The sequence below is a fragment of the Ahaetulla prasina genome, chromosome 6 (genome assembly GCF_028640845.1).
Source record: "Ahaetulla prasina isolate Xishuangbanna chromosome 6, ASM2864084v1, whole genome shotgun sequence".
Classification (NCBI taxonomy): Eukaryota; Metazoa; Chordata; class Lepidosauria; order Squamata; family Colubridae; genus Ahaetulla; species Ahaetulla prasina.
This window is the reverse complement of record NC_080544.1, coordinates 64,398,396-64,425,969: the sequence shown is the minus strand read 5'-3', so window position 1 is coordinate 64,425,969 and position 27,574 is coordinate 64,398,396. Positions and strand designations below refer to the sequence as shown.

General features: G+C 35.9%; 2 protein-coding genes across 7 annotated transcripts in view; both read right to left on the bottom strand.

The window, feature by feature from the left end:
* WDR33 (WD repeat domain 33) overlaps window positions 1-15,548 on the bottom strand; it is a 74,694-nt gene extending 59,146 nt beyond the window's left edge. For 2 of the 6 annotated variants that reach the window (XM_058187973.1, XM_058187978.1), the window contains exon 1: window positions 15,391-15,543. The gene's annotated coding sequence lies outside the window, so the exon portion shown is untranslated. The other 4 variants (XM_058187974.1, XM_058187975.1, XM_058187977.1 and 1 more) reach the window with 4 other exon arrangements.
* A 2,328-nt stretch (window positions 15,549-17,876) lies between these two features.
* On the bottom strand, window positions 17,877-23,784 carry POLR2D (RNA polymerase II subunit D). The gene is made up of 4 exons (XM_058189214.1): window positions 23,679-23,784; window positions 20,996-21,176; window positions 18,841-18,936; window positions 17,877-18,423 (listed from the first exon to the last, which is right to left on the bottom strand). Exons 1-4 carry the CDS (start codon window positions 23,749-23,751, stop codon window positions 18,345-18,347), a joined length of 429 nt encoding a protein of 142 aa, XP_058045197.1. The 5' UTR covers window positions 23,752-23,784; the 3' UTR covers window positions 17,877-18,344.
* Between the last annotated feature and the right edge of the window lie 3,790 nt (window positions 23,785-27,574).

Here is a 27,574-nt window from a genome sequence, read left to right as displayed (position 1 = left end):
GAGAGAACATATGTGTATGTGTGTGCATATGTGAACATATGTGTATGTGTGTGCGAGAGAGAGAGAAGAAGCGCTTATTTCAGGTTCAAAAACGTATAAGACAGGGTCTTATTTTCGGGGAAACACGGTATATATTCCATGTAACCTTTTAAACAATTAATTTAATTTAATTTAATTTAATTTCTGGTTTTTTGTTTTTATTGAACTGAAATTTAAATTTCTATGTATATCATAATTTTTGATGAATATTTTCTAGCAAATTAATGTATATATAAACATTTAAGTCTTTTTATTGCACTTCCTCTTTTTATCCTGAGTGGGTTAGACTGCATAGCATAACAGACGGAGATGTCTTTTGAATATAAAAGTGTGACAAGCATTTTGGGATTAAAGCCTAAGCATGAATACGTGGAGTTGTAACTTCCTGAATTCAACGGTATTCTTCCAAGTAAATATCTTTTTGATGGATTGTTCATATAAAATTAGACCTGACAATATCAATCAAATTTTTTCAGTTCTCTCCTAAGAGATGTAAATGGGTTAAATCCTAAATTTGCCTAAAGCCATCTAGTGAAGTTACAGGATTAGGTTTATGTATCCTGCCAAGCAAAATATAATTTGGTTCTATGATTTATAAATTATGGTTTTGGTTTGTGAACCCAGAAAATTGCAGTTTACTTTAAAACTCATGTAAAGATACCATGACTTAATATAAACAAAACCAGTATGTAATGTTAACAAAGCCAAAAATTAATAAGCAAAATGTCTTTAATATAATCAATACAATTTTATATTAGCTCAAAAAACCCTTTATTTGCATGTGCATACAATACTATATGATTAGTATTATTCATGTCCATACTCAAGACATCAGACCACCCTTATCTATAAGCTATAGTCTATAGTCATTTGCAACACTACCTTCTTCTCAGATATCCCTCCACTTTTGTAAAGACTGGCTAAGCACTGGTCATATCTGGCGTCCCTTTAAAACAACAGCAACAATTTGCAGATCCATGATGGCCCAACTGTGATCAGATACACCATAACTATAGAGAGAGAATTACATTCCCCCTCAGTTCCTTTTGTTCATTTTTTAAAAAAAAATCAAAACTATGGTGACCTAACTGGATAAGATCCAGCAGAATGGAGGTGAATTTCTCCCTAGTTATTTTGCTGTAAAAAGTAACCTCTGTTTTTAAATAAAATGGGTGATGATGGTAGAGTAATAACTAAATCAGAATAGCAAAGTCTGGGGTGTGATGGTGGTATAAGTGTCCTGCCTTGATTTGGCAAACTATTGCCTGATTAATAGTAACCATGATCAGAAGTTATAATTAAGACAAGTAAAAGCCATGGTTAAAAATTGTTGTTAGAGCTCTTAACCTGAACCCAATTGCAACTAGACATATCCTAATGAACCAAATCAAAACAATTTTACTCTGATATATTAATAATTACTAAGAGATAATAGGACCAGTCTCAAGATAAAATTATCCCAGGATTACACTTAATTTATTACATTTATTTATTAGAGAATCCATGAATGTTCCAAAATAATTTAAAAAAAATATCCTCATATTTAACCTTTATAGAATTTATGGGAGCATTTTGCAGCTGAAACAGTTAAGAATGGTTTTTCTGGGTATCTTGGACAATGTCTGTGTGGAAGAAATTTTAATGAGCAAAAATTAGATATGAATAGAAACCTATACTGAATTATATGTTTCCATCATGTTCAAACTGAACATCTGAAACAACTATTTCAAGTTGATTTAATCTGAAAACCATTAATTATAATTCGACTTCATATGTTCATTTAAGTTGGAGAAGGTACGCAACTTGGGCGTGCTCCTGGATGGTCGGTTGTCCTTTGAAGATCATTTGACGACCGTCTCTAGGAGAGCTTTTTATCAGGTTCACCTGATCCGCCAGTTGCGTCCCTTCCTGGACCGGGATGCCCTATGCACGGTCACTCATGCTCTCGTTACCTCTCGTCTGGACTACTGCAATGCTCTCTACATGGGGCTCCCCTTGAAGAGCACCCGGAGACTTCAGCTAGTCCAGAATGCGGCTGCGCGGGTTATTGAGGGAAGGTTCGAAGCTCCCACGTAACACCTATCCTGCGCAGACTGCACTGGCTACCTGTTGTTTTCCGGGTGCGCTTCAAGGTATTGGTTACCATCTTTAAAGCGCTCCATGGCTTAGGACCGGGCTACTTACGGGACCGTCTACTGCCGGCCTCTATCTCCCAGCGTCCGGTGCGTTCCCACAGAGGGACTCCTCAGGGTGCCGTCAGCCAAACAATGTCGACTGGCAGCCCCCAGGGGGAGGGCCTTCTCTGTGGGGGCTCCTACCCTGTGGAACGAGCTTCCCCCCGGGCTTCGACAACTACCTGACCTCGGGACCTTTCGCCACGAACTTAAAACTTATTTATTCCGTTTGGCTGGACTGGCTTGATTTTAAATTCTAAATTTTTAATTTTTAATTGTGGGTTTTAAATTCTGTAATTTTTATGGGGTATAAGGTTATTTTAAATTTTTTGGCTAATTTTGAATCAGTTTTTTAAGGGTTGTTTTAATTATGGTGTATGTTTTTGTTTGTATTTTATTTGCCTGTTCACCGCCCTGAGTCCTTCGGGAGAAGGGGGGTATACAAATTAAAATATTATTATTATTATTATTATTATTATTATTATTATTATTATTATTATTATTATTATTATTATTATTATTGAGTTACTAAGTTTCATTTGTCCAAATACAGCCTCACCCATTCCACAGATGGCAGTAGACCTTATCTCAATGTAGGGACAGAATGAATGGCAGTTAGCAGGCAATGTGTCTTTGAAGTGAGAGGAGTTCTTGCAGGCCTTAATCCTAAGAAAATTTTGAAGAGACATAGACTACTACTATGGGGAAGGAGCTATAAAGGCTTTGGGGAAACTTCATGAGGAAGTAATATAATTACATAGTATGTTTTGGATCCTAGCTCATCCTGGAAAAGTTTTTGGTTATAAAACTGATCATCCTGGAAAAGTTTTTGGTTATAAAACTGATCAGATTAAATTACAAAGGCTGCATCTATGAAGAAAATTTTATTTATTTATTTATTTTATTCAATTTTTATACCGCCCTTCTCCCGAAGGACTCAGGGCGGTGTACAGCCAAATAAAAATCCACAATATACACTTTAAAACAGGACTAAAACAAAACATATTACAAGATGGCCAAAATTTAAAACAGTTTAAAACCCTAAAATATAAATAGCCCCCGTTAAAATTTAGTAAAACTTAGTAAAACTTCTAAGCCAGTCCCGCTTGAATAAACAGGTGCGTTTTCAGCTCACGGCGAAAAGTCCGAAGATCAGGCACTTGACGTAAACCAGGGGGAAGTTTGTTCCAAAGCGTAGGAGCTCCAACAGAGAAGGCCTACCCTTGGGGGCCGCCAGCCGACATTGTCTTTACTAAATATATAAAATGTGGAATGTACTTTCCTAAGAAAAGCTAGTGATGTAAAAATGCTACTTTTCTTAATAAAACTTCACTGCCTGTTTAATGTTACTTAGGATTTCACCCTGAAATTAACAGGATAGTTTTCCCCAAACAGGTCTTTGTACTATTTCAAACTGATTTTTTTCAATAGTTTTGTTTTTCACATTTTTGAACTGCCCATTTCCCTCGGGGATTAAAGAAACTTCATATTCAATTGTTCGTTTACTGAATTCATTCTCTTGACCGAGGAGTGGCACGAAGTATTTAGCTGAAACGTATTAATAGTACAAACAGTATTTAAAGGACTGTATGGGACAATCTAGATGTAACATCTGACATTCCAGAATTTATCAGGATTGCTGCTACATGCTACCCAAACACTACTTACCCATCTTATTAACAGCATGCCTAATAAATTAAGACTCCTGGTCTTCTAAGAAACTAAATTATAAAACAAGTCTATGATTAAAAGAATGAACCACTGATCCTACTTCAAACAGAATTTCCCTAATTTGTTTGGTTATTTTTGCTGGAAGCTTATTGTAAGTAAACTAGAGCATCCATCCTAGTTTGAGTATAAACCATCAATTGTGGCTTCAGTTGCAGGTGGCTTTCAAGATTAGGAATCAATTTTCAGCCCATTAGGAAAGGAATTCTGCCTGTCATCAAAACTACAGGTACTCTTGCTTATGAAATGGTCATTTCAACTAGATTTCAGTCATTAAGTAATACAGACTTAAAGTACATCACTTAAAGCATTGCTTAGTCAAAGCAATCCCTGCGGTCCTGTTCTGTCATTAAACAAAAATTTGGGGACATTAAAGAATTTCGTGTGATCCCACATTGTGATTGCTACTGGCTTGAATGTGGAAGTTGACTGGTAGTTGCAAATCCCAGGTGGCTGTCAAGCTGGCCAGTGAGCAGAGGTTACAAAGGGAGGTTGGGAGGGTTGCTGCGGTGAATATGCACTGGTTGAATATGCACTGGCTGGAGACAGGGAGCTGTGACGCTATACAAGTGCGTGCAGGCTGGAGAAGGGGTGCTGCGGTACGAGTGCTCTACGGAATAGGAGATCTGGAATTCCATAGTGGGGGTCCTTGGTCAAAAAGGCAATAGGAATATCATCCCTCCAGAGTAAACCAGATAGGAAACAGAATTAGATGAGCTATATCTACTTTATTATAAGGTTACATTAATAGAATCTTGCAAGTTTGAAAGTACAAAAACTTCCCACTGCTATTTTTAACTGCTTGATCCATTAGGGCAAGTCTTTTCTAAGTTTCCTTTTCTGACTGTTAACCAATGGGGGAATCCTGCCCCTCTTGCTTTATTGTTTCCTTAGGCAATTTCTTTTCCCCTCTATCCCCCAGGTCATTCCCACATTCTGTTATAGGTAGTGACTTGCAGTCTTACCCATTGGCTTTGCTTGTGAAAAGCTGGCAGGGAAGGCTGCAAATGGTGATCATATGACTATGAAATGCTTAAACCACTGTGGGATAGCACTGCTATCTGTTTCACTGTTTCACAGCCCACCCTAAGCAGTTTACAGAGTCTGCATATTGTCACCAACAAGCTGGGTCATTTTACCAATCTCAGAAGGATGGAAGGCTGAGTCAATCTTGAGCCGGTGAGAACTGAAGTGCCAAACTGCAGGCAGCCAGCAGAAGTCACCTCCAGTACTGCATTCTAACCACTACATCACCACAGCTCATGGTCCTTAATCAAGGACTCCTGCAGTGTTTTCTAACGTAGTAGCTCAGACAGCATTATTGAGTTTGGTGGCTCCATTTCACTACAAAAAATACCTGCTATCAATAGTTATTATGCATTGTGGCAAGTTCCTCCCCCTCCCCACAGGTGTTGTTAGTCACTGCCTCCCACAGGCATTTTGCTGTGGTTTGCCAGGTTGCCTATCACCTTCTGATCAGATATCTACGTCTAAATCTTCCCTCCTCACTTCCTATCATTGATAAAAGATTGGATTTTTTTCCCCAAGTTGCCTCTTTTTAAAAGACTAAGTAAAATGGACATAACTTCCTTCCCCTACCATTATAAGGGGATGGAGACATTCCTAGAAAGGATGAGTGGAGAATGCCAGGAAGGTAAGAGGCATAATCAAACAGGCCATCCAAGCTGTGAAGGTCATTCCAGTTGCTAAACTAAAGCAAGCATGTTTAAGGTACTCAGAAATTACTTAAAGTATTGTCTGATACTATACAAGAGAATACAGAAGAAAAACAGATTTTATAGGATAAAATGAAGACTGAGGTGGATCTGAATGTGAATTAAGATTTAAAAAAAAAGTGATAAAGGAAAAGATGCTATGGATCTGAAAATGGATTTTAAAATGCCAGAATATAAGAGTGATATGAAAGAAGATACTATAATGAATTTACAAATGAAACCACCTGAAGTCTTAATAATTAAAGGAAATATAGAAACAATAAGAACAACTTGGGGAGCACTCTAACTTTGGACTTGCAAAAAGGATGTGTTAAACAAATGAAGCTGTTCCTAAGAGGAGACAAAGGGAAAATAAGAAAAAAGCTTGCGGGACATTATTTGATGAGATTAAGGATCAATAAAATAAAGACAAGAAATAAAAAGTGGATTGTTTCATCAGGTTTCTAATAGCTATTAATGGAATTTCTTTTTGACCATGATTGAACAATGAGCCTTTAAAGATCTGTTTATAAATGACAAAAAATTTCTTGGAGAAAGTGTTAAATTGGAATACAAAATGGATTTATTAGATTTAGGTTAAAATATGTATTTTCTGTTAGCTCTTAACTGTTAACTCTGGTAAAAACTCAAATGATCAGTTTTTTTAATTTGGTTATTGAGAAGGAATGAGAAGAAAAATATTTTTAATAAAATGTTAGAAAAGAGTTAAGTTACTGAAGTTGTTTATGTTTTTCTGGAGGAGGCATGTTTTTTCTTATTTCTTATTTCCTATCTTTTTGCACTTCTTGTTTTCTTTATTTTTTATATTTTTCTAAGTTTTATTAGTCTTATCTTTGTATTTCTAAAACTCTAGAAAAATTTATATTTTTATAAAAATATAAAATAATTGACAATATAGTGTTTGATAATCAAGTCAGGTAGCACTGAACATATTACTAAAAACAAGCTGAGGATCTTTTATTAATGTGTTTATGATGTGACTATATTAAAACCATTAGGAATGTCTAGTTGTTGATGTTGCTATACAGGAAAAGAAAATCTGAAGGTGTAAACAAAATTACAGTAGGAACACAAAAAAGTTAAGTGAAGCAACTGAATTTAGGTAAGTTTAACACAGTGAAAGATGAAATGAATTGATTGCACATTGACATCTTAGGCATCAGGAAATTGAAATGACTGAATATTAATTAGACTTCACAGAAAATCTTTAGATATCACAATTATCTGTGTTTATGCTCAACATTAGTGCAGGAGAATAAGTTGATGTTTTATGTTCAAGTTTGACTTGAAATTGATAGAACATGAACAAAAAAGTGTTGCTTGTGATTTGGAAAGTGGACAGACAAAGTTGGAAATACTAAGAAAAATGTAGTTGGACTGTATGGCTTAGGGAATTAAAATGAAGCAGAACAAGTTATCAATTTTGGCCATTCAATGATTTTTTCATTACTAACACAGTTTTTCAACAAGCAAAATATGCATAGACATCACCAGATGGCATGCAGAGAAATAAAACTGACTTTATTGTTGATACAAAGAGAGGAGAAAACATAATTATAAGCATATACATGGTCAGGGTATGACATTAGAAAATATCACAAACTGCTCATTTGCAAGTTGCAAGTTAAGCTAAAAAAGAAAGCCTATCAGTTTCCATGATATCATCTTAATCATGTACCCACCATTTTCAGGAACATCAGAATGTGCTTTGGAAATAAAGAACCTTGGTAATAGGGAACTAACTATTTCAAAAACTAAGTTAACAAAAATTTCAAAAAGCTGTCAGAAGTGACAAGAAGCAGTATTACAACATCTGTAAAGATACTGAAGATGGAAACAGACAAGGAAAGTCTTTTTAACAATCTCTAAACTCAGAAAGAGGTCCCAATCTTGAACTTGTATGCTAAAAGACAACAATGGACAGACAGTAACTGATCCCAGTAGGTCAAACATAGAAGTATAACTGAAATTCTGTAAAGTAGAAATGTCTACATCCAAAATAACTTAGAAGTTCTGCTTCTAGAACTAGTACAGAAGATGAAATCTGAACAATAGCCAAATCATTACCAAGTCAGAAGGCTGTACAATTGATGGAATAACTACAGAAATATGGCAAACAACAGAGTAAATGTCTGTAATTGTTCTAACCAAACTAAGCCGCCCATTCTGGAGGATGACACAGTGGCCAAGAGAATAGAAAAAGTCAGCCTACACACCAATACTAAACAAGAGACTTTCAGTATGGAAACTCAAATAATATCTTTAATTTTACATGTAAAACCTTATATAGAAAAGAAATTCCAAATGTTCAAATTGACTTTTCAAAAGCCAAAGAACACGAGAAAAGCTAATACGTGTTTCACTGATCACAGAAAGGCTTTTGATTGTTTCAACTATACCAAACTGTGGCATGTGATTAGAAAAATGGGAATCTCAAAACATCTCATGTGCTTATTCAGTCTATACATAGATAAGAAAGCCACAGTCTGTACATGATACAGAAGTGAGACAAGACTATGTATTATCTTTTTATTTATTCAACCTATGTGCTGAATATATAATGAGGAAAACTGAGACTGGAAATACATAGTTTTAGCTATGTTTGAGCATAGTTTTAAAACTAAAGGACGAGGCATCAGTAACCAGCACAATGCTGATGACACTGATGTTAGCCAAAAATCTAAATGATTGCAACGCCTGGTAATGAAAGTCAAGGAGTATAGTGGGAAAGATAGAAATAAATTTAAATATAAAGACCAAACAAATGACAACAGAAATAACAAGTCTTAGAATTGACAATGTAGATACAAAAATGGTGGATAGCTTTAAACTTCATCTACACGCAATAAAGAAACCAATAAATACACACAGATTAGCATTTGGTAAAGAAGCAACAAAGGCCTTAGGAAAAGGTATTCTGACAGCCTACAGACATCAGAATTGTACAGGCAATGCCTTATGGAAGCAAAAGCTGGAACTGAAGATCAGGATAGAAAGAGTACTGACAATTTGAGCTTGGGTGTTGGAGAAGACCGAGAATACCATGGATAGCAAGAAAACAAACAAATGGATTACTGAATAACTCAGCACAGTTATTTGTACTTTCCCCTTAAAGAACAAATAACCAGACTTGAAATATCTTGCTTTGGACACATTATGCAAAGACCCAGGTCTCTGGATACCTCTATGATGCTTGGAAAGATGAAAGGAAAGATGACCAGCAGCAAAATGCATGGACTTACAGTGATGGATGAACTGGTGAAAAACTGAAAGACCAGGTTGGGAACAGATCCTCCTCGAGAAAATCTATCTATGGTATGTCATTGCTGAGAATAGATATCAACTTGATGAAAGGCAATTAATGAAAAACATTGAGATGAGTTTTGCCAGTTTCCCATTTCAGTCCATGTGAAAGAAGGATAAAACAGAGTTTTCATTTTTTTAACTGGTGTGCTGTTAAATGCAACAGATACTGAAGTATTATATAAAACTGAACAGGAAGTATATCATATATATGATCTACCAAGAGAACCACATGTTCTTAAAACTCAGGAAAGGGAAGTTATTGATATTTGCTTTTCCATGTACATGAGCAGGTAAAGAAGCAGGAGAATCTATACATTGGACCTAAACACCAACATTTGGATTATTGTTATATTTAAATTGGGCCAAACTATCTATTTTATAACCCAATCTAGGTATAGCTGATCCATTTTAATAAATGTTTAAATTGATGTTATCTGCCTAAACGAATAACTCCCCTATGGGAGAAAATCATAAGCAAAGACATAGTTCTTAGTTTCTAATTTAATTACTGCATCTATAATGAATCTGAAAGCTTGATTGTTCTGTGAGAATGAACTCAAAAACAAGGCAGACAACAAGATGTGCACTACAGGTAATCTTCGACTTACAACAGTTCATTTAGTGACTGTTCAAAGTTACAACAGCACTGAAAAGTGATTTATGACTGTTTTTCATACTGTTACAGGCATTGTGGCACCCCTATGATCACATAATCGAAATTCAGATGCTTGGCAACTGACTTGTATTTATGACAGTTGCCATTCCTGGCAGTCATATGATCACCTTTTTCAACCTTCTGACCAGCAGTCAATGGGAAGCTAGAGTCACTTAACAACCATGTTACTAAGAACTGCAGTGATTCACTTAAAAACTGTAGCAAGAAAGGTCATAAAATGGGGTAAAACTCAGTTAACTGTTCTCACTTAGCAACAGAAATTTGGAGCTCAATTGTGGTTGTAAGTCAAGGACTACCTGTACTAGACAACCTACCATCGCCTGATCTAAGTATATTTATATTTATATTATATATAGAAGCAACTTAGAACTAAGGAGAAATTTCCTGAGTTAGAACAATTAATCAGTGGAACAACTTGCCTGCAGAAGTCGTGAATGCTTCAACACTGGAAATTTTTAAAACAATGTTGGATAACCATTTGTCTGAAATGGTGTAGGGTTTCCTGCCTGGGCAGGGGGTTGGACTAGAAAACCTCCAAGGTCCCTTCCAACTCTGTTATTATTATTGCCTTATACATTGTAAGCCGCCCTGAGTCTTCGGAGAAGGGCGGGGTATAAATGTAAACAAAAACAAAAAAATTATTATTATTATTATTTGGAAACCACATATGGCCACCTATCTTATAGGTGATAATCCTAGATGGCTCATAAATGTTCTATAAAAACAATAAATAAATCCACAATAATCAAAACCCACAATAGTCTCTTTCCAGGTCTACTTGAAATATACATAATCTGATAGAGTAATCTGACTGAATGAAATAATTGCCTGACTCCTAGCAATTCCAGTTAGTTAACAAATTATTAAACTTATTAAAACAATAATACAGAACAGAAAAGAACAAAGATGGCACAGATAGTAGACCCAGATGCAGCAAATGGGGCTTCAAGCACACTTACCAAAGGCCTAGGTGAAGAGCCAGGTCTTTTGAAACACCAGCAGAGTGGAGTCAACCTCATCCTAGAGAGAAGGGGCTACAGTAGGTGTGTACTTTTGGAAACCTGAGAGATGGCATTATTATTTATGTGTGTCCCGCCTTTATTATTTTTAACTGAATAACCCAGAACAGTCAGACCTGCCAGACTAGATCAACTGGGCAGATATTATGGGAGACAGGTTGCTCTTGAAGTAACCATGCCCTATGAGATGTAGGGCTTTATAGGTAGTGAGCAACATCTTGAATCACTACTGGAAGCAAACTAGCAACCAGTGTAGCTCACAAAGCAGAGGTGTTATATAAGCATACTGAACAATGCCCATCATTAACCATGCCACTGTGTTCTGTATGAGTTGAAGCTTCTGGGTGGTCACATGTACATTGCAGTAGTTAAGCTGTGAGGTAACTAAAGTATGAATGACCATCTCAAATATTTGTCAGTATAGTGCAATACTATGCTTGCCTTTCAATGGCCCTTTAATGTAACAGCTTAGAACTGTGCAAAGATTTTCATCTGGCCCAGAGAAATTAGTCACACGGAATGAATGGTACTATATTGCTAATACACAGATATATGGCTTTTTGTCAGATGTTTCCACAAGGTAGATATTAATCTGGGAATTGGAGATATGGAGAATTAATGATAGTGGTGTGCACTTTCTGGATTTTAAAAAAATAGAACAATTTGTTTAAAAAAATGAACATTATCTAATTTTGAACATTATCTAATTATCTAATTTTGAAAGTTCAGTTTGTATTTGATGAATACACCTTATTCACATTATGACAGTTGGCATATTAAATCAAATAATTAACCTTATGAAATAGTTTTTATATCACATCGAGCAGAATTTAGAAATAAACCCCAAAATGTTCCTTTTGTGCATTTTAGCTGCAAGACTATCTAAAAAAACCCTAAATAAATCTTTTCATGATTTGCTATGTTTAAACTGAAAAAGTTGGCTTCTTCTCAAAAGCCAGAATTGGAAGGCATATTTGTTGTTTGGCTGAATGTAACTACCATGTAACATACCATGTATGTCCAAGGACTAATTGTTAATTTAAATTTTGAAATTGCATATTGTAATCATTCTTGAATACTAATAGCTTTGTACCGTAAGGTATATATTTGAGGGAAAATACAACAGAGTAAAATGTTTTGTCTTAGCAGCATGCATAAATTTCAAAACTACAAATACACAAAATCTAGCTAGGGTTTTAGTTTTTATAGTAACTTATTACTCACCGAAAACTAGTTCAGCAGTATACACAAATTACTTATCAAGCCACGTAGGCCCCTATTTTTCAGGCTCAGACTTTTTGGGGAAGATTCTGATTATTTGAGAAGTATAACTGGCAATTAGTACAATAATAACTCAATGAAGGTGGCAGCTATATTGTACTAGTATTGGTTATAGTTTTCAACAAATTTGTAATGCAATTCAAAGGTGTTTTTCTAAATTTTCACTAATCCATTAACCTTTTAAATAATTAAACACGGTAGCTACCCTGCTCTTTTCACTCACATAATGTATGTGGATTGCTTTCTTTATTATCACCTAATGTATGATTATCTAAAGCAAATTTTCTATAATGTAAAAATGTCCAATCTCCCCTCCCCCTTCACAATTATTCAATGTACAAAAGAATACCAGAAAAAATACACTATTCACTTTTTTGGTGGCAATTATTAAAATACAAATATAAATATCATACTATTAGATTTCGAGTTCAAAAACAGTGGATTATTCTTCATATGCTCTTATCACTTTGCTGGCAGAGGTAGTAAAACTGGTTCAATTTTACTCAGATAAAGTATGAAGCCATTTCTATTTCAGAAGTGTTTTACATGCAATTTTAACAACTGTACTTTTCAAATTTTACAGCATTGCAGTTAAAAATCTTGGAAACACTTTACTGTATGTTAATCATCCATATACTTAAATATGCATGTCTTTTCCTAAACTTTCGACCTAGTGTAAAAATATAGCAATTAAGAATCTCAGATCTCTCCAAACTACCTGCAGAAAAAGTTAATCAAACTAATTTAACTTTAGAAACTTCAGTTTTCCAGGTGATAGAGAATTTACCAATAATTTTACATATTTATCAAGTGCAACTTTATTTATAGTTCATATTTCTAAATTGCCCATCTCCCTCAAAGAGAGCTCTTTATGGTTTCCAATACCAGTGCGTTTGCTAGTAAGCTTCTGTAATTTCTTTTCAGAAGCCATGATTCCAAGCAATAGTTCCCAGATATTCTACAGTACTTAAAAGTAATTATTTAAGTTCAGATGCCTACGATATGTAAAAGTGATCTACAAAGATTAGAAAAAAAATGCCAGAAGACACTTTCTAGATCAAACAGTATTTCCTCTGACTTATATTTCAATTGTTTCTAGAAATATTATTACAGGGTCACAATAGGGGGGAAAAAATGAGCTTTTAAATAGCTGGTATTCCGAAAAGTCAACTTTCAAATTAATTATAGGTAAAATAAAAGGGATTATCTAGATTTATGGGTTTTTTAAAAAAATACTATGAATATGTACCCACTAACCGTAGCAGAAAAAACAAATACTTTTTTTTCTTCCCACTCCAATCAACTGTACATTGCTGAGAACCAGATAAGAACCACTGTGGAGCATTTCAACAGAAAGAGAAAATTGCAAAAATGACCTTCTGTTATAAAGATCATCTGCTGGACAAACAGCCCTGCATTAAACAGAACAACCTACAAAGCTCTTTATCAATATGAATTATTGTTATTTTTACAATGAAAAATACAGTCTGAGCCTAATTTAGTTTACTACTTTCTCTAAATGCGTAAAAGATGCAGCATTACTATAACTGACATTATTCCAGTATTTAACTAAACACCCATTGATTTTGTATGTATTGGCCACTCCTCCCAATAGCATTTCCACAGGGAGGTCCCAAAGGTACTTTTTCACTGGACTTTGTTTTTCCTTGGAGATGTTTTGCTTCTCATCCATTATAAATATAAATGCTTCCATTTTCCACCATTCAGTCAGAACTGAAGAAAGCTATCTTGGATGAGAAGTGAAACATCTCTAAAGAAAAACAGACACTCCAGTTATTTTGGAAAAACATCTTTGGGATAACCATAACTTGGATGACTGAGAATCTCCATAGACATTTCCACACAGGGAACTACTTATGAAATCCACACAAATTAGTTTGATATTCAAATTTAATATAGGAAAAATAGGTCTTCTGAGGAAACTTCATACAAATTCTACCTGGTTAACTTACTTTCCACATGTGACTATTAGCCAAATTTACAAATATGTGAAATTAAAGCTGCTTCTACAAATACAAAATATTTTGAACCATTTTATTTGAAATAACATAAAACCAGGATGTTTGAGAACTAAGCTAATAGCTATGAACTACTGTGTAATAAATACTTCATTGCTGTAGTTATGTTTTATCTGAAGATTAGTTGTAGGGCCTCATGTTTCTAGTAAAATGCAATGACCCCATTTGTTTTTTACCTAGACTAGGCACAAATGATAACTTTTAAAAATACATTGAGAACTTCAATACATAATCACACAATTGGGAGAAGGCATTAAAATTATATTAACTATAAGCACCTAGCTTCTAAGAATATGTAAACATGAGCATTGGGAAGTTACATATTTTACAATGAATATATTAACCTTTAGCACAAACTCTAAACTAATATTCAAAATTCAAAATGAACTTGAATTTCATTTTCAAAACTAAGATTTGTAATAAAAATCCTTTGCATATTTATTCAGAAATTTAACTTTCAATGTGCTCAACAGGACCAGATCCATTAAATCAGGGGTTCCCAACCTTTTCTATACCCCACACCCCTAGAACAGTAATATATTCTCGCACCCCTTACAAAAATAATTATATGCATATAATTATGCATATAAACTATAATTTTGAAACTTCTAAACCCAATTTTTGCAATCCCTGGAATATCATCTCACATCCGCAGGGGGTACACCCCAGGTTGGGAACCCCTGCATTAAGTGAACTTAGGACTGCACGCTTTCTTAAAGTTATAGCCTCCTGCCCTTTCTACTTAACCTTAACTTACATGTTTTGTATCATGGTATCATTTTGAAAGGAAGATGGTAATATATCTGCACTCTGTGTAAGGATTTTGTAAATCTAAAAATAACTTCCAATGTTACCAATCTCTAATATTTCTGGCAGCTCTGCAAGTTTATCAGTTATTAATATCTCCCAAACTACATTAAGTTTGCACGTTTTAAAACAATGACTAGAGAACGCACAATGGAGACGAGATGTGAACAGGAAAACTCGGCTCATATTATACACTTATAGCAGTTGATCGTGACCGAAGAACCTCTGCTATAAGTATTCTCCGCCTCTTAAACTTAGGATGTGGCTACTTAATCACGTCCTAAGGAAAAGGACAGGATGTTGGCTACTTGCTTGCTTCCCCCAGTTTCCTTCCAGACATTGGATTTCTCCTCTCGTTTAGAGTGACGGCCTTGCGGCTTTTATTGATTAGCTTTAATCTAGCCTCTCCTCTTCCATTCACGACGTCCGCCTATTCCGGCTTTCACTCTCAAGCCCCTTCGCCGCCAGTTAACAGCAGCAGCAGCAGCCCTCGCGGCCTAAAAATGGCGGAAACGGCTGGGATCTTCCGACGTACTGGGCGCTTCCAGGCTACTCCCCAATTTTCTTGATGTGTGAAACACTCACAAAAAACAGCCGCTCACGGAGTTTTATACCGTGGGGCCTCGACGTCCCGAACAATCTTATCCCGGAAGCTCCCGCCTCACGAGCCGTCTCTGCCACAATCCGCCATCTTCCCCAGCAGCGACTGGAGACGGTGCACATGATGAACGTCATCAGGTACACCAACCAAAAGTAGGCGGGCAGAGGTAAGACTGCAAGATACGCATGCGCCTTTTCATAGAAGCTCCTTACGGCATCTTTTTGCGACTACCATGGAGTAGTGCGATAGCTGCTTCCGACTAGCTTTCCGGAAAGGGAAGTGTTAATGTAAACTAAAGAACGGAAAGGGAAACAATATAAACTTGTAGTTTCAAAAAGTCACAATTCCAGCTGGGTAAGAATATGAATGTCAATTAGTCACTGGCCAATAAAAGTAGTAAGTTGTCATTGTCATTGAGGACCTGTATACTGCACGAATCAAGAAGAGGGCCGTGAAAATATTTGCAGATCCCTCGCATCCTGGACATAAACTGTTTCAACTCCTACCCTCAAAACGACGCTATAGAGCACTGCACATCAGAACAACTAGACACAAGAACAGTTTTTTCCCGAAGGCCATCACTCTGCTAAACAAATAATTCCCTCAACACTGTCAGACTATTTACTGAATCTGCACTACTGTAGGAATTTAGCATCCACCCCCCTCCTAGAAGAATGAAATATTTTAGAAAATATTTAAAAAGGCAAAATATATTTCCTGGATGAGAAATGGAGAAACATATTTTAAAGACAAAGGAGCTCCCTGCAACTTCCTGACTCCCCCCCACCTTTGTCAATGGGCCATTAAAAGCCTCAGCTAAGCTCACTCATTCTCCCCACCTTTGTCAATGGGCAATTAAGGCTTCAACCAAGCTCACTCAATCCCCCCATGATTTGCAACACAATACAACTGAAACCACATGGCAAGGCTCAAGCAAGCTTGAGAGACAGCCAGCAAGGCTAGCTAAGACCCCCACCCCCTGGGAGTCTGACAACCAATCAGGATACTCTTCCTGTGCCCCAGAAAGGTCAAAGCTCAGAAAAATCATAAAACCAGGGAGCACACAGGATCTGAGGCCCTTTTCTGTTCAGGATCTCAAGCCATGTGATCCTGACCACCATTAAACCATCTTTCCAAGCAGCCTCCATGTTTCCAGTGTCTTTGTCCCCACTTGGAACTGAACCCAGATGGATATTTCTTCCAACACTACTATTAATCGTTTCATAGTTCCCATCGCCAATCTCTTTCCACTTATGACTGTATGACTATAACTTGTTGCTGGCAATCCTTATGGTTTATATTGATATATTGATCATCAATTGTGTTGTAAATGTTGTACCTTGATGAACGTATCTTTTCTTTTATGTACACTGAGAGCATATGCACCAAGACAAATTCCTTGTGTGTCCAATCACACTTGGCCAATAAAAAAAAAAATTCTATTCTATAAAGCGAGATGCTTACACGGAAGAGGATAAAAGTATTTGCGGAAAAATTAATCATGTTATATTACTACCTCGAAGTAAGAATCGCCCATTGTGTTCAATGTTACATAAAAAATTATTTAATATTGAGTAGGGACATCATTATTAAAATTATATTCATTGCTGCAAGGAGGTTCCGTGTTAAATAGTATCTGCTGTTACTATAAGTGTTATTTGTGACGCTTGAAGAAAGTCATTGAAACAGTTCCGTTTACAGCCTGCCGTGGGAGGTAGTATTGTAAGAATGGCAAGATGGAAAAATAGCTGTTAGCAGTCAATTTGTTGTAATGTGTAAGATAACATCTATGATAACTGCATTTCTGTTTCAAGCAAGTAATTTCTGTGAATTAAGAAGCAATATGCACTAAACTTGATCCTTTAATAATATGCACTATTGCTTTACAATCTTCACTTTAAAAAAAGCTAATAAACATTTTATTTCAAATGCATGTGAATTCAAAATATAGCAATGCATATATTGTAAATATTTAATACAATACAGATAGTCCTCCACTTACAAAAGTTCATTTAGTGCACGCTCAATGCACTAAATACAATGGCACTGAAAAAAAATGACTTATAATCAACCATTAACCATAATACTTATGACTGTTGTGGCATTCCCATAGTCATGTGATCAAAATTCAGATGCGTGGCAATGGTTCATATTTATGATAGTTGCAGTTCCCAGGTCATTTGATCATCTTTTTCAGAAGCAAAATCAATGGGGAAGCCAGATTCACTTAATAACCATGTTACTAACTGCAATGATTCACTTAACAACTGTGGCAAGAAACATTCTAAAGTAGGACAAAACTCACTTAACAAATATCTTACTTAGCAACATAAATTTTGAGGTTGATTGTGGTCATAAGTTGAGGACTCCCTATATTTCAATAGCAAAAACAGTAGATGTAATTTAATAAGTAATCCCCTTTCTGCTTCCCACCTTTATAAAAACAATGAAAAAGAACAGTCACAAGACCTTAGTTAAAAATATCTTACTTTAATTTTCAATTATTTTTGAAGGAGAAAACTGAGTCTGAAGAACAAGCTAAATAAAACCACATAGTTTTATCTTGATTCTTCTGTACTACTACAATTATCAATCAGCAATATGAATTAAATATAGTAATACTTATCCTACTTTATAAACAACATATTCAAATTGGTATTACTGGACTCAAAAATGTTATTTGCACTACTAAAATGAAGTTATGCTTAATATTCACTTCCAGTCAGGTAAAACCTTCCAAAATGCGGTGATTCATGCCACTCAACTGTTTAAATTCTTCATATTTAAAAAGTTCATAAAACTGGAAAACATAACTTGGTCAGAATACAAAATACTATATTAATATGTGTTGACCTCAAAAGGAGTACAAAGAAACAAGAATGAGATCCTCAATTCCCCACCCCACCCCTCCCAGTTCAGAAGAACCTGGCAATTGATTTTAATATTGAAAGCTTCGTTTGGTCTGTATGTCATCAAGAATTTGTTGCAGCTCTTCATCTTCAAACCGACCCTCTAAGCTGAAAGATAAGAATAAGCAGTGTTTTTCTGTTTATTAAAAAAAGTTCCGATATATCAACTCTCTGAAAAAGAACTGCAAGACACTAATCTCGAGAATTGAAAGAAACTAGCAATAAAATATGAGGATTTTTTCCTCTCAATACTATTTAAAGCTAGACTAATTTAGACCAGACATGTCACTAGTCAAAAATATCAATTTCTCCCCTCCACCTTGGTATTAGCTTATAACACATATTCCAATTAGATCAGTATTTTTAATTTCATATCATAGTATTTGACTGAAGAATGGATATTTAAGTCTAAATTCTTAAACTAGGTTAAACTAGATGATGAGATTATAACTGTTTTTCTGGTGTTTGAGGATTCAAATTCACTTGTATCATGACAAGCGTACCTTTTTAATTAGGGCAACTCACCTGGGAATTAAAGCTTTGGCCTCTTCAGCTGTTTCAGGACCCAGATTAGCTAAACATGCTAGTTCAAATTTATGGAGTTTCTTCTGAAGCAATAAGCTGAAAGAAAAAAAAACACAATTTAAACTGAAAAGATGTAGATTTGTACTGTGGTAAAAAATTTTTTTTTACAGTATTACATACTTTCACTGCAATTTTACTATCATTCATGCATGTGAGAGTATGATATAATCTAGAATAGAATAGAATTAGCCTTTATTGACATTGTACATTATACAACGAAATTGTTTTAGCCTCTACTGGTGCAATCCATAACAGAAAATACAAGACAACATGAATAGTATAGAGAATAATCCTTATACAAGTAATTGGGTGGGGGGGGAACTAGTCATACGTTTCTATATGTACGTGTAGTGATTGTGATTGTGTTTAGGAGTGTGACAGCCCATGGGTAGAAACTGTTTTTAAACCTGTTTGTCCGGCTGGCTATGCTTCAGTGTCCTGCCTGATGGTAAAAGTGAAGAGACATTGGACCAGGGTGTGAATCATCCCTAAGAATCTTCCTTATTCTGCTGAAATAGCGAGACCTGGTGATCTCATCCAATGGTGTTAGAGGGCAACTAATGGTTTCTTGTGCCGAATTGATCACTCTCTGTAGTACCTTCCTGTACCTGTTAAACCAGAGTACTATACTGTTATACAGTATATGAGGACACTTTCTATCGTGGACTGATAGAAAGAAGTCATCAGCCGTTGTGCCACCTGATTTTTCCATAGGACTCTAAGGAAATGAAGTCTCTGTTGAGCCTTACTAACCACCAGAGACGTGTTTTTTTTTCCAGGTGAGATATTGACTAATGAACACTCCCAAGAATTTAAAAGAGGAAACCCTCTACACTCCCCCCCCAACCCTTGATATACTGCAGGGCAGGTTCCTCTCTGTGCTTCTGGAAAACCAACACCATCTCCTTTGTCTTGCTAATATTTAGATGTAAGTTGTTTTTCGAACACTGTGGATATCTTCTGGGCTTCTTCCCTGTATGCTGATTTGTCCCCTCCTCAAAGATTTGTCTTTGCATCAAAAAATAACACATCTATATTAACACTGGCTTGATATATAACACATCAATTACAGTTACATCATTTTAACTTATATTTTTTTACTTTGTGTCTGTTCTTATTAACTATCCATAACTTGAGGACTATAATGAACAAGTTTTGAAATTTACTGTCTTCAAGTAAGCGTTACTTGTCCTCAAGTAAGTGGAACACAGTAAAGGTCCAAACTTGTTCAATTATTCTGTCCATTTCTATTTATGATAGTATCTATTCTATATATTTTATTTATATTATTTGTATTTATTATATTTCTAACCCATCTTTATTTTGTACAACTCAAGGTGGTAAACACATTGCTTCAACTTGTTTCCTCAATACCTAAGACAAAGTTACATTGCTCTCCAAATCTAGATTGTCATTTATCACTGTTTATTTAACTTTGGGATGATTAGGAATAGCGTTCTTATTCACTGAAAAAGAATAATAATGCTGGATGCTGCTGCTGTTGTATTCTCCCACCACTCTCTACCTGCTGATGCCACCCTGGTTGACCTTGGTGGCTGCCTCCCTTCCCCTCCACCAAATGGCCTCAAGTTCCATATCACAGGGTCTGTTGGCCATGGTGTACAGGGCAACTTTGCCTCTTGCCACCAGCACCCTGGCTGCCAGCCTCTTGGTGGGCTTACCTCACTTTAACAACCTCAGTCTCCCACCAGCTAGGAGGGCTCTTTATGCTCTGTGCATTGCGGCCCCACGGAAGACAGTTCCTCTACTGATATTGAGATCAGTAGGGACAATTGCAAGTGGTGATCATGTAACTATGGGGCATTTGGCAACTGGTCATAAGTTGTCAGGCACCCAGATTGCGATCATCTTCCCTTGGTGGTGTGTGTGACAGCCGGAAGTGCGTTGCAGGCTACAAAGCATCCTTTCTGAGGCACTGTAATTACAAAAAGTTGCTAAGCGACTATCATTAGGCAAGGACTATTTATCAAATAGTAAAAAACAATTTTGTGTTAAATTTTATCCTTTTTCAGTTTAAAAGGACCATATTAGCTTTCTTATTACCTAATTAATTTTTTAAAAAAAACTAACTCACCTGCGGACACTAGCAATTGTCTCTCGATTTTTGAAGCGGCTGAAGCGACCTGTATAATTTAACGTTTTCATAAACAGTTCAGAAAGTTCTTGCTCATCTTCTACACTCTCATTCTGCTGTTTCCGATGTTCCAGAAGCATGTGCACTTCCGAATTTAAAAGAGTTTCAGCAGTTTCAAATTCTGCATGGTAATATAGGTGCCAGGGGCATAGATTAAAAAAGAAAGATACATTAATATTGGTATTAATTAAAATTGGTATTAATCCGTATGCAAAGCAATAGCATGATAGTGTTTCAAACTGTGAGTGAAAATTACTTTACCTAAACACAGCTTCACATCAAACAAAAATAAAGCAAACCATCAATCCCTATGTAGAAAATGTAAGTTTGAAAGATTCTAGCTGTTGTTTCTTGTATATCTTTGTGTCACCTCACAGGAACTTTTACATATATGAAAGAACTGAAAATGTGATTATTTCTTGAAATGATAAGCAAGTTAGCTTTTATCATCCCCATTCTGCAGCAAAGCATGTATCACTTCTTAGAATAAATCTTACAATAATCTTCTAGATATAAACGTACAAACCACACCGTAAAATTTATGATACATCATCTTCCCTTGGTGGTGTGTGTGACAGCCGGAAGTGCGTTGCAGGCTACAAAGCATCCTTTCTGAGGCACTGTAATTACAAAAAGTTGCTAGCGACTATCATTAGGCAAGGACTATTTATCAAATAGTAAAAACAATTTTGTGTTAAATTTTATCCTTTTCAGTTTAAAAGGACCATATTAGCTTTCTTATTACCTAATTAATTTTTAAAAAACTAACTCACCTGGACACTAGCAATTGTCTCGATTTTTGAAGCGGCTGGGCGACCTGTATAATTTAACGTTTTCATAAACAGTTCAGAAAGTTCTTGCTCATCTTCTACACTCTCATTCTGCTGTTTCCGATGTTCCAGAAGCATGTGCACTTCGAATTTAAAAGAGTTTCAGCAGTTTCAAATTCTGCATGGTAATATAGGTGCCAGGGGCATAGATTAAAAAAGAAAGATACATTAATATTGGTATTAATTAAAATTGGTATTAATCCGTATGCAAAGCAATAGCATGATAGTGTTTCAAACTGTGAGTGAAAATTACTTTACCTAAACACAGCTTCACATCAAACAAAAATAAAGCAAACCATCAATCCCTATGTAGAAAATGTAAGTTTGAAAGATTCTAGCTGTTGTTTCTTGTATATCTTTGTGTCACCTCACAGGAACTTTTACATATATGAAAGAACTGAAAATGTGATTATTTCTTGAAATGATAAGCAAGTTAGCTTTTATCATCCCCATTCTGCAGCAAAGCATGTATCACTTCTTAGAATAAATCTTACAATAATCTTCTAGATATAAACGTACAAACCACACCGTAAAATTTATGATACATCATCTTCCCTAAGACTTTCATATAATCAGCTATCAATTTCAAATTTATATATCTTATATTACCAATTTCATTCACATATAAATGTTTATATTACTGCAGATTCAGAAAGTTGTAATCCCCAGTCACTTTAAACAATAGAACTTGTAAACATTACCTTGATATTCACAAGTTTCAATTCAATTAGATAAGCATATATTCCCACTATTGTTAGAACTGATAACATAAGTGAAACAGCTGCCAAAAGAGTAATATCTTAGTTTTACAGACAAAAAATAATTAAAAACCCCAAATATTCCCAATATAGGTAGTCCTTGATTTACAACCAGAGTTCAACATTTCTGTTAAGTGAGACATTTGTTAAATGAATTTTGCCCCATTTTACAATCTTTCTTGACACAGTTGTTAAGTAAATCACTGCAGTTGATAAGTTGGTAACGTGATTGTTAAGTGAATCTGGATTCCCCACTGATTTTGCTTGACAAAAGGTTGCAAAAGGTGATCACATGATCTTGGTAAAAAGCAACAGTTATAAGTATGAATCAGTTGCCAAGCATCTGAATTTTGATCATATGATCATGGGGATGCTACAAAGGCTGCAAGTGTGAAAAATGGTCATAAGTCATTTTTAGTGCTGTTGTAAGTAACTTTGAATGGTCACTAAATGAACTGTTGTAAGTCAAGGCCTGCCTGTTTAAGTTATGTAGTCCTTCCCAAAAAAATCTTGCTAGTCAATTATCCTCTGCATAGTAGTAGGACTGTAGTAATGGTAGGTTACTACTTTATTATAATCATCTATGGAATGAAATATAAATATAGAAAAGGATCTCAAGCAGTCTCTCACCCAGGAAAAGCCAGAGATCTTAGCTTTAAATTTGCTATCCCTTGTGCTCTAGCCCACAAAACTAGCATGGAATGAGAACAAGAGCCGGCTTTGAAAGGCACAGCAGGGTCTTTTTAGACATCTGATAAGGATAACAATAACTTGCAAGGTATTCCCATCTAATCCTTCTCCCCCCCCCCCCAGGTCAGCTCTTAAATTCGCAGCCGCACAACCCTTACAATTCTGAAGAATGGGAAAAAGATGGGAAAAAGACTATTAATTATTAATTATTAATTATGATCCTCAAGATTGTCTACTAATACAATCTTGTTCTAGCTCTTCGATGTCCGTACACGGGAATCTCCCTTAGGCAACCTTCCTTAGCTCCTCCGGCTGCTTTAGTCTCTCCAAGACTTTGCCGCTCACCCTTGGGAAACACAAGCTGAGATGCATCCTCTTCCACGTCTACGGCGCGGATGTCAGTACCTCCTACCGCCATCGTTTCAGCTGGCTCCTGAACGCGCGCGGTGGGCCGGAAATACGAACAACGAGCAAAAACCCCGGCCGACTACCACCGACGCCCCCTGCAGGAGACAGAACAAAGCGCTTCCATGAGGCAGAGGGACGGAGGGAAAAATCGGGCGTAGTGCTGAGAGCAATTAGCTCGTATTGTAAAGCGCGCGTGTGTCCGAAATAAATTAGCTGGTGTGTTCCGTAGAATACATACTTCCTCCTCATAAGGGAATTCAGGATTTGAAAACCTTAGTTCAGCGAGGTTTAGCTTTAAATTAATAATAAAAGAAGTCAGTTCTGCCCTACATCTTTTTTATTTATTTATTTATTTATCTTATTCTGTTAGAAAGGGAGACTAGTCTAAAACATGGAGAACATGGCAAGAAAAAAGTCAGTACAAAAGAAAAGATTACTAGGCTACCTTAGGGTTATTCGTTGGCTAATTACCAAATCCTTATAAATGTTTATTCAAATTGATCTCGTTGTTTTCAGTATGATTTATTCCGAAGTGAATGGATATAAGTGTAATAAATGTAATAAATAAAATGTAATAAATGTAATAAATACATTTATTTTATTTTATTTATTTATGTATTTTGTCAAGCATGTATTTGATAACAGATACAAGTGTTAACATAATTATGAATACATGAAATGGATACGAATAAAAGGAAACATTAGGACAGGGACAGTAGGCACGCTGGTGCATTTAAGCACACCCCTTAAAGACCTTAGGAATGGGGTGAGGTCTACAATAGAGAGTCTAAGGTTAAAGTTTTGGGGCTTTGGGGAGGAAACCACAGAGTCAGGTAGTGCATTCCTGGCATTGACAACTCTGTTACTGAAGTCATATTTTCTGCAAACTAGTTTGTATCTATTGTGTGCTCTTGTATTGTTTTGGTTGAAGCTGAAGTATTCATTGACTGGTAGGACATTGTAGCAGATAATTTTATGTACAACGCTTAGGTCAGACCAAAGATGGCGAAGTTCTAAATTGTCTAAGCCCAAAATTTCAAGTCTGGTGGCATAAAATATTTTGTTGCGAGCAGAGGAGTGGAGGACTCTTCTCGTGAAATATCTCTGGACTCATTCAATTGTATTAATGTCCAATATGCAGTGCTGGTTCCAGACAGATGATTTGCAGTGATTTGCAGATGATTTGCAGTGATACATGTTTTTGAGTTTCTTGCAGGTTTGATAATCCCCAACGTTATGTAGTTTGCCATGAAAATTATTCACAATAAACCTTTCAAAACACCTTTTCTTTTCCTGTAGGTTAAGGTTCTTAGGAAAATTATTTTCTTGCCTCCTTCCTCTGCCCCTCCTCCATGTTATAAATAATCTTTATAGCATGCATGTTTAATTTTCTAGCATCTGCTAGAGTGCTCAGTTCAATGCACAGACTTCCTTGCAAAAGCCTCATACAATATAATTCTTGCCTGATAATCTCCAATTGAAAGGAGAGGGTAGAAGGCATAGGGTTTTCTGTCTGAGTAGGGGGTTCGACTAAAAGACCTCCAAGATCCCTTCCAATTCTGTGATTCTGATTTTCCGTATCATTTTTTCAGGTCATCCTTATTTTCAGGCAATAGTATTGTATCATTTGCATACTCAAATCATTTATGGTTCTCCCTCCAATCTTCAGGCCCAAATCAGGCAGTTCCAGGTCTAATTTCTGCACTTCACTTCAGCATACAGACTGAAAAAAAAGATGATAAAATGCATCCCTGTCTAACTTCCTGACTGATCTTGAACCAATTTGTGTCACAATAGTGCTCTCGCTGTTGCCTCCTGATTGCTACAGTGATCTGGTAAATCTGATCAGGTGGGTTGAAACACCAAAATCACACAAAACCGCCCATAGTTTATAATGTTCTACATAGGCAAAAGCTTTTCTATAATCAATAAAACTTCTATATAGATCCTTTTGATATGCACATGCTTTTTCCATAATCTATCTAATATTGGCAATGTGATCTTGAGTGCTATGCCCCTTTCTAAAGCCAGTTTATACATCAAGTAACTCTTCACTGAGGGCGTTCTGTAGCCTCTGTTGAATGATCTTTAACAGAATCTTGCTTACGTGAGAAATCAATGCAATAGTTGGAGCAGTTTTTGGCACCACTACTAATGGGATAAAAACAGATCTTTTCCAGATCTGTTGTGAGGCCATTGACATGTAGATCATATTTCTTGACACAGGGCCATGATGGTGTTAATTGGCACTGGTTTAAGTAATTCCGCAGGTATTCCATCAATACCTGGAACTATCCAATTCAGCAGTTTCTCCATGGCCCATTCTACTTCTTTCAAGACGTTTGGTTCTTTATGAATTGGGCTGTCATTTTTGTCATCTTGATGATAAAACTGCTATAGAGTTCTATATATTCTTTCCACCTGTTCTTGATCGTCTGCTGGTCACTTAGTACATTCCCATTGCAGTCTTTAACAATTCCTTGCCTTGCTGAAAAGCTGGATCGCATCATTTTCACTACAGCAAACATGACCTTAATATGCCCTTCCTGTTCTCTTCTTCCAGATCTTGACACTGCTTCTCCACCTGCTTGTTTTTGTCTTTCCGGACTTCACTTGGAAAATTGCATTTAGCCTTTTAATTTCATCTTTATTATCTTTGGCTTTGGCCACCCTAGACTGATTAGCTATTTTGATAGTACTATCAGATACCATATCTTGTTCGCTTTGGTTTTTGACATGTTTTCCAGCAGTTTCCATGATGTTACTTTGGATCTCTTGCCACTGTTCATTTGGATCTTTTTCTTCTAGATTAAGTGATTCAAACCTATTCTTAAGTTCTATGATATACATAGGTGACATGTTGTCCAAATGAATTCTGGGGAGATGAAGATGGTACCTTTTTTACTTTGCATAGTTTGAGCTACAGTTTAGCCACTAATAGCTGATGGTCTGAACTACAATCAGTGGCAGGAAGCATCTTAATAGAGGCAGCTGAACCTTTTCAGTGTTGTTTGGCATAAAATGAAGTCTATCCAATTTCAATGTTGTCCATTTGGAGCTGTCCATGTATATAAACATCGCTTCTGCTGAATAAACCACATGTTCATTACTCCAAGATGATTTTCCTGGCAAAATTGCACTAGGCGATCGCTAGCGTCAATTCATTTACTACCCCAAACTTGCCTACTATTCTTGCAATTTTTCCGTGGCCTACTTTTGCATTGAAATTGCCATAATATGCAAAAGATCCTTTTTTGGTATTTGCATGAGAGCACATTGAAGCTCACTGTAAAAAAGTTCAATTTTATCAACATTTAAGTCAATAGTTGGGAGCATAGATTTGTAGTATAGTAATGTCGAGTGGCTTGCTTTGAATTTGGATAGATATTATGCAATTGCTGTATGCACTGTGATTCTCAACACATTTAGTAACTTGTTTGCTTATGCAGAATGCAGCTCCTTTTCAACTGATATTGTTTCCAGAAAAATAAACCATCAACTCATCTGATTTAAATTGACCACTGCCTGTCCAGTGTAATTCACTGATGCCAAAGATGTCTATGTTCGCTCTGATCATTTCTTCTTTTACAATTTTGAGGTTCCCAAAGGAGATGCTGCTAACATTCCATGTTCTAATTTGATATAAAATGCTTTATTAGATAAATTAAAGGGCAAGACAAACTTTACTGTCTTAAGTGACCTATTTTAAAAAATAATTTGCATTGATACTGGTATTCCTGGAATAATCTCAGTTCTTGTTTATAAAAGGGAAAAAAACATGCAAGGCCTATTACTCAATATTCTGTATGGATCGTAAGACAAAATACCACAGC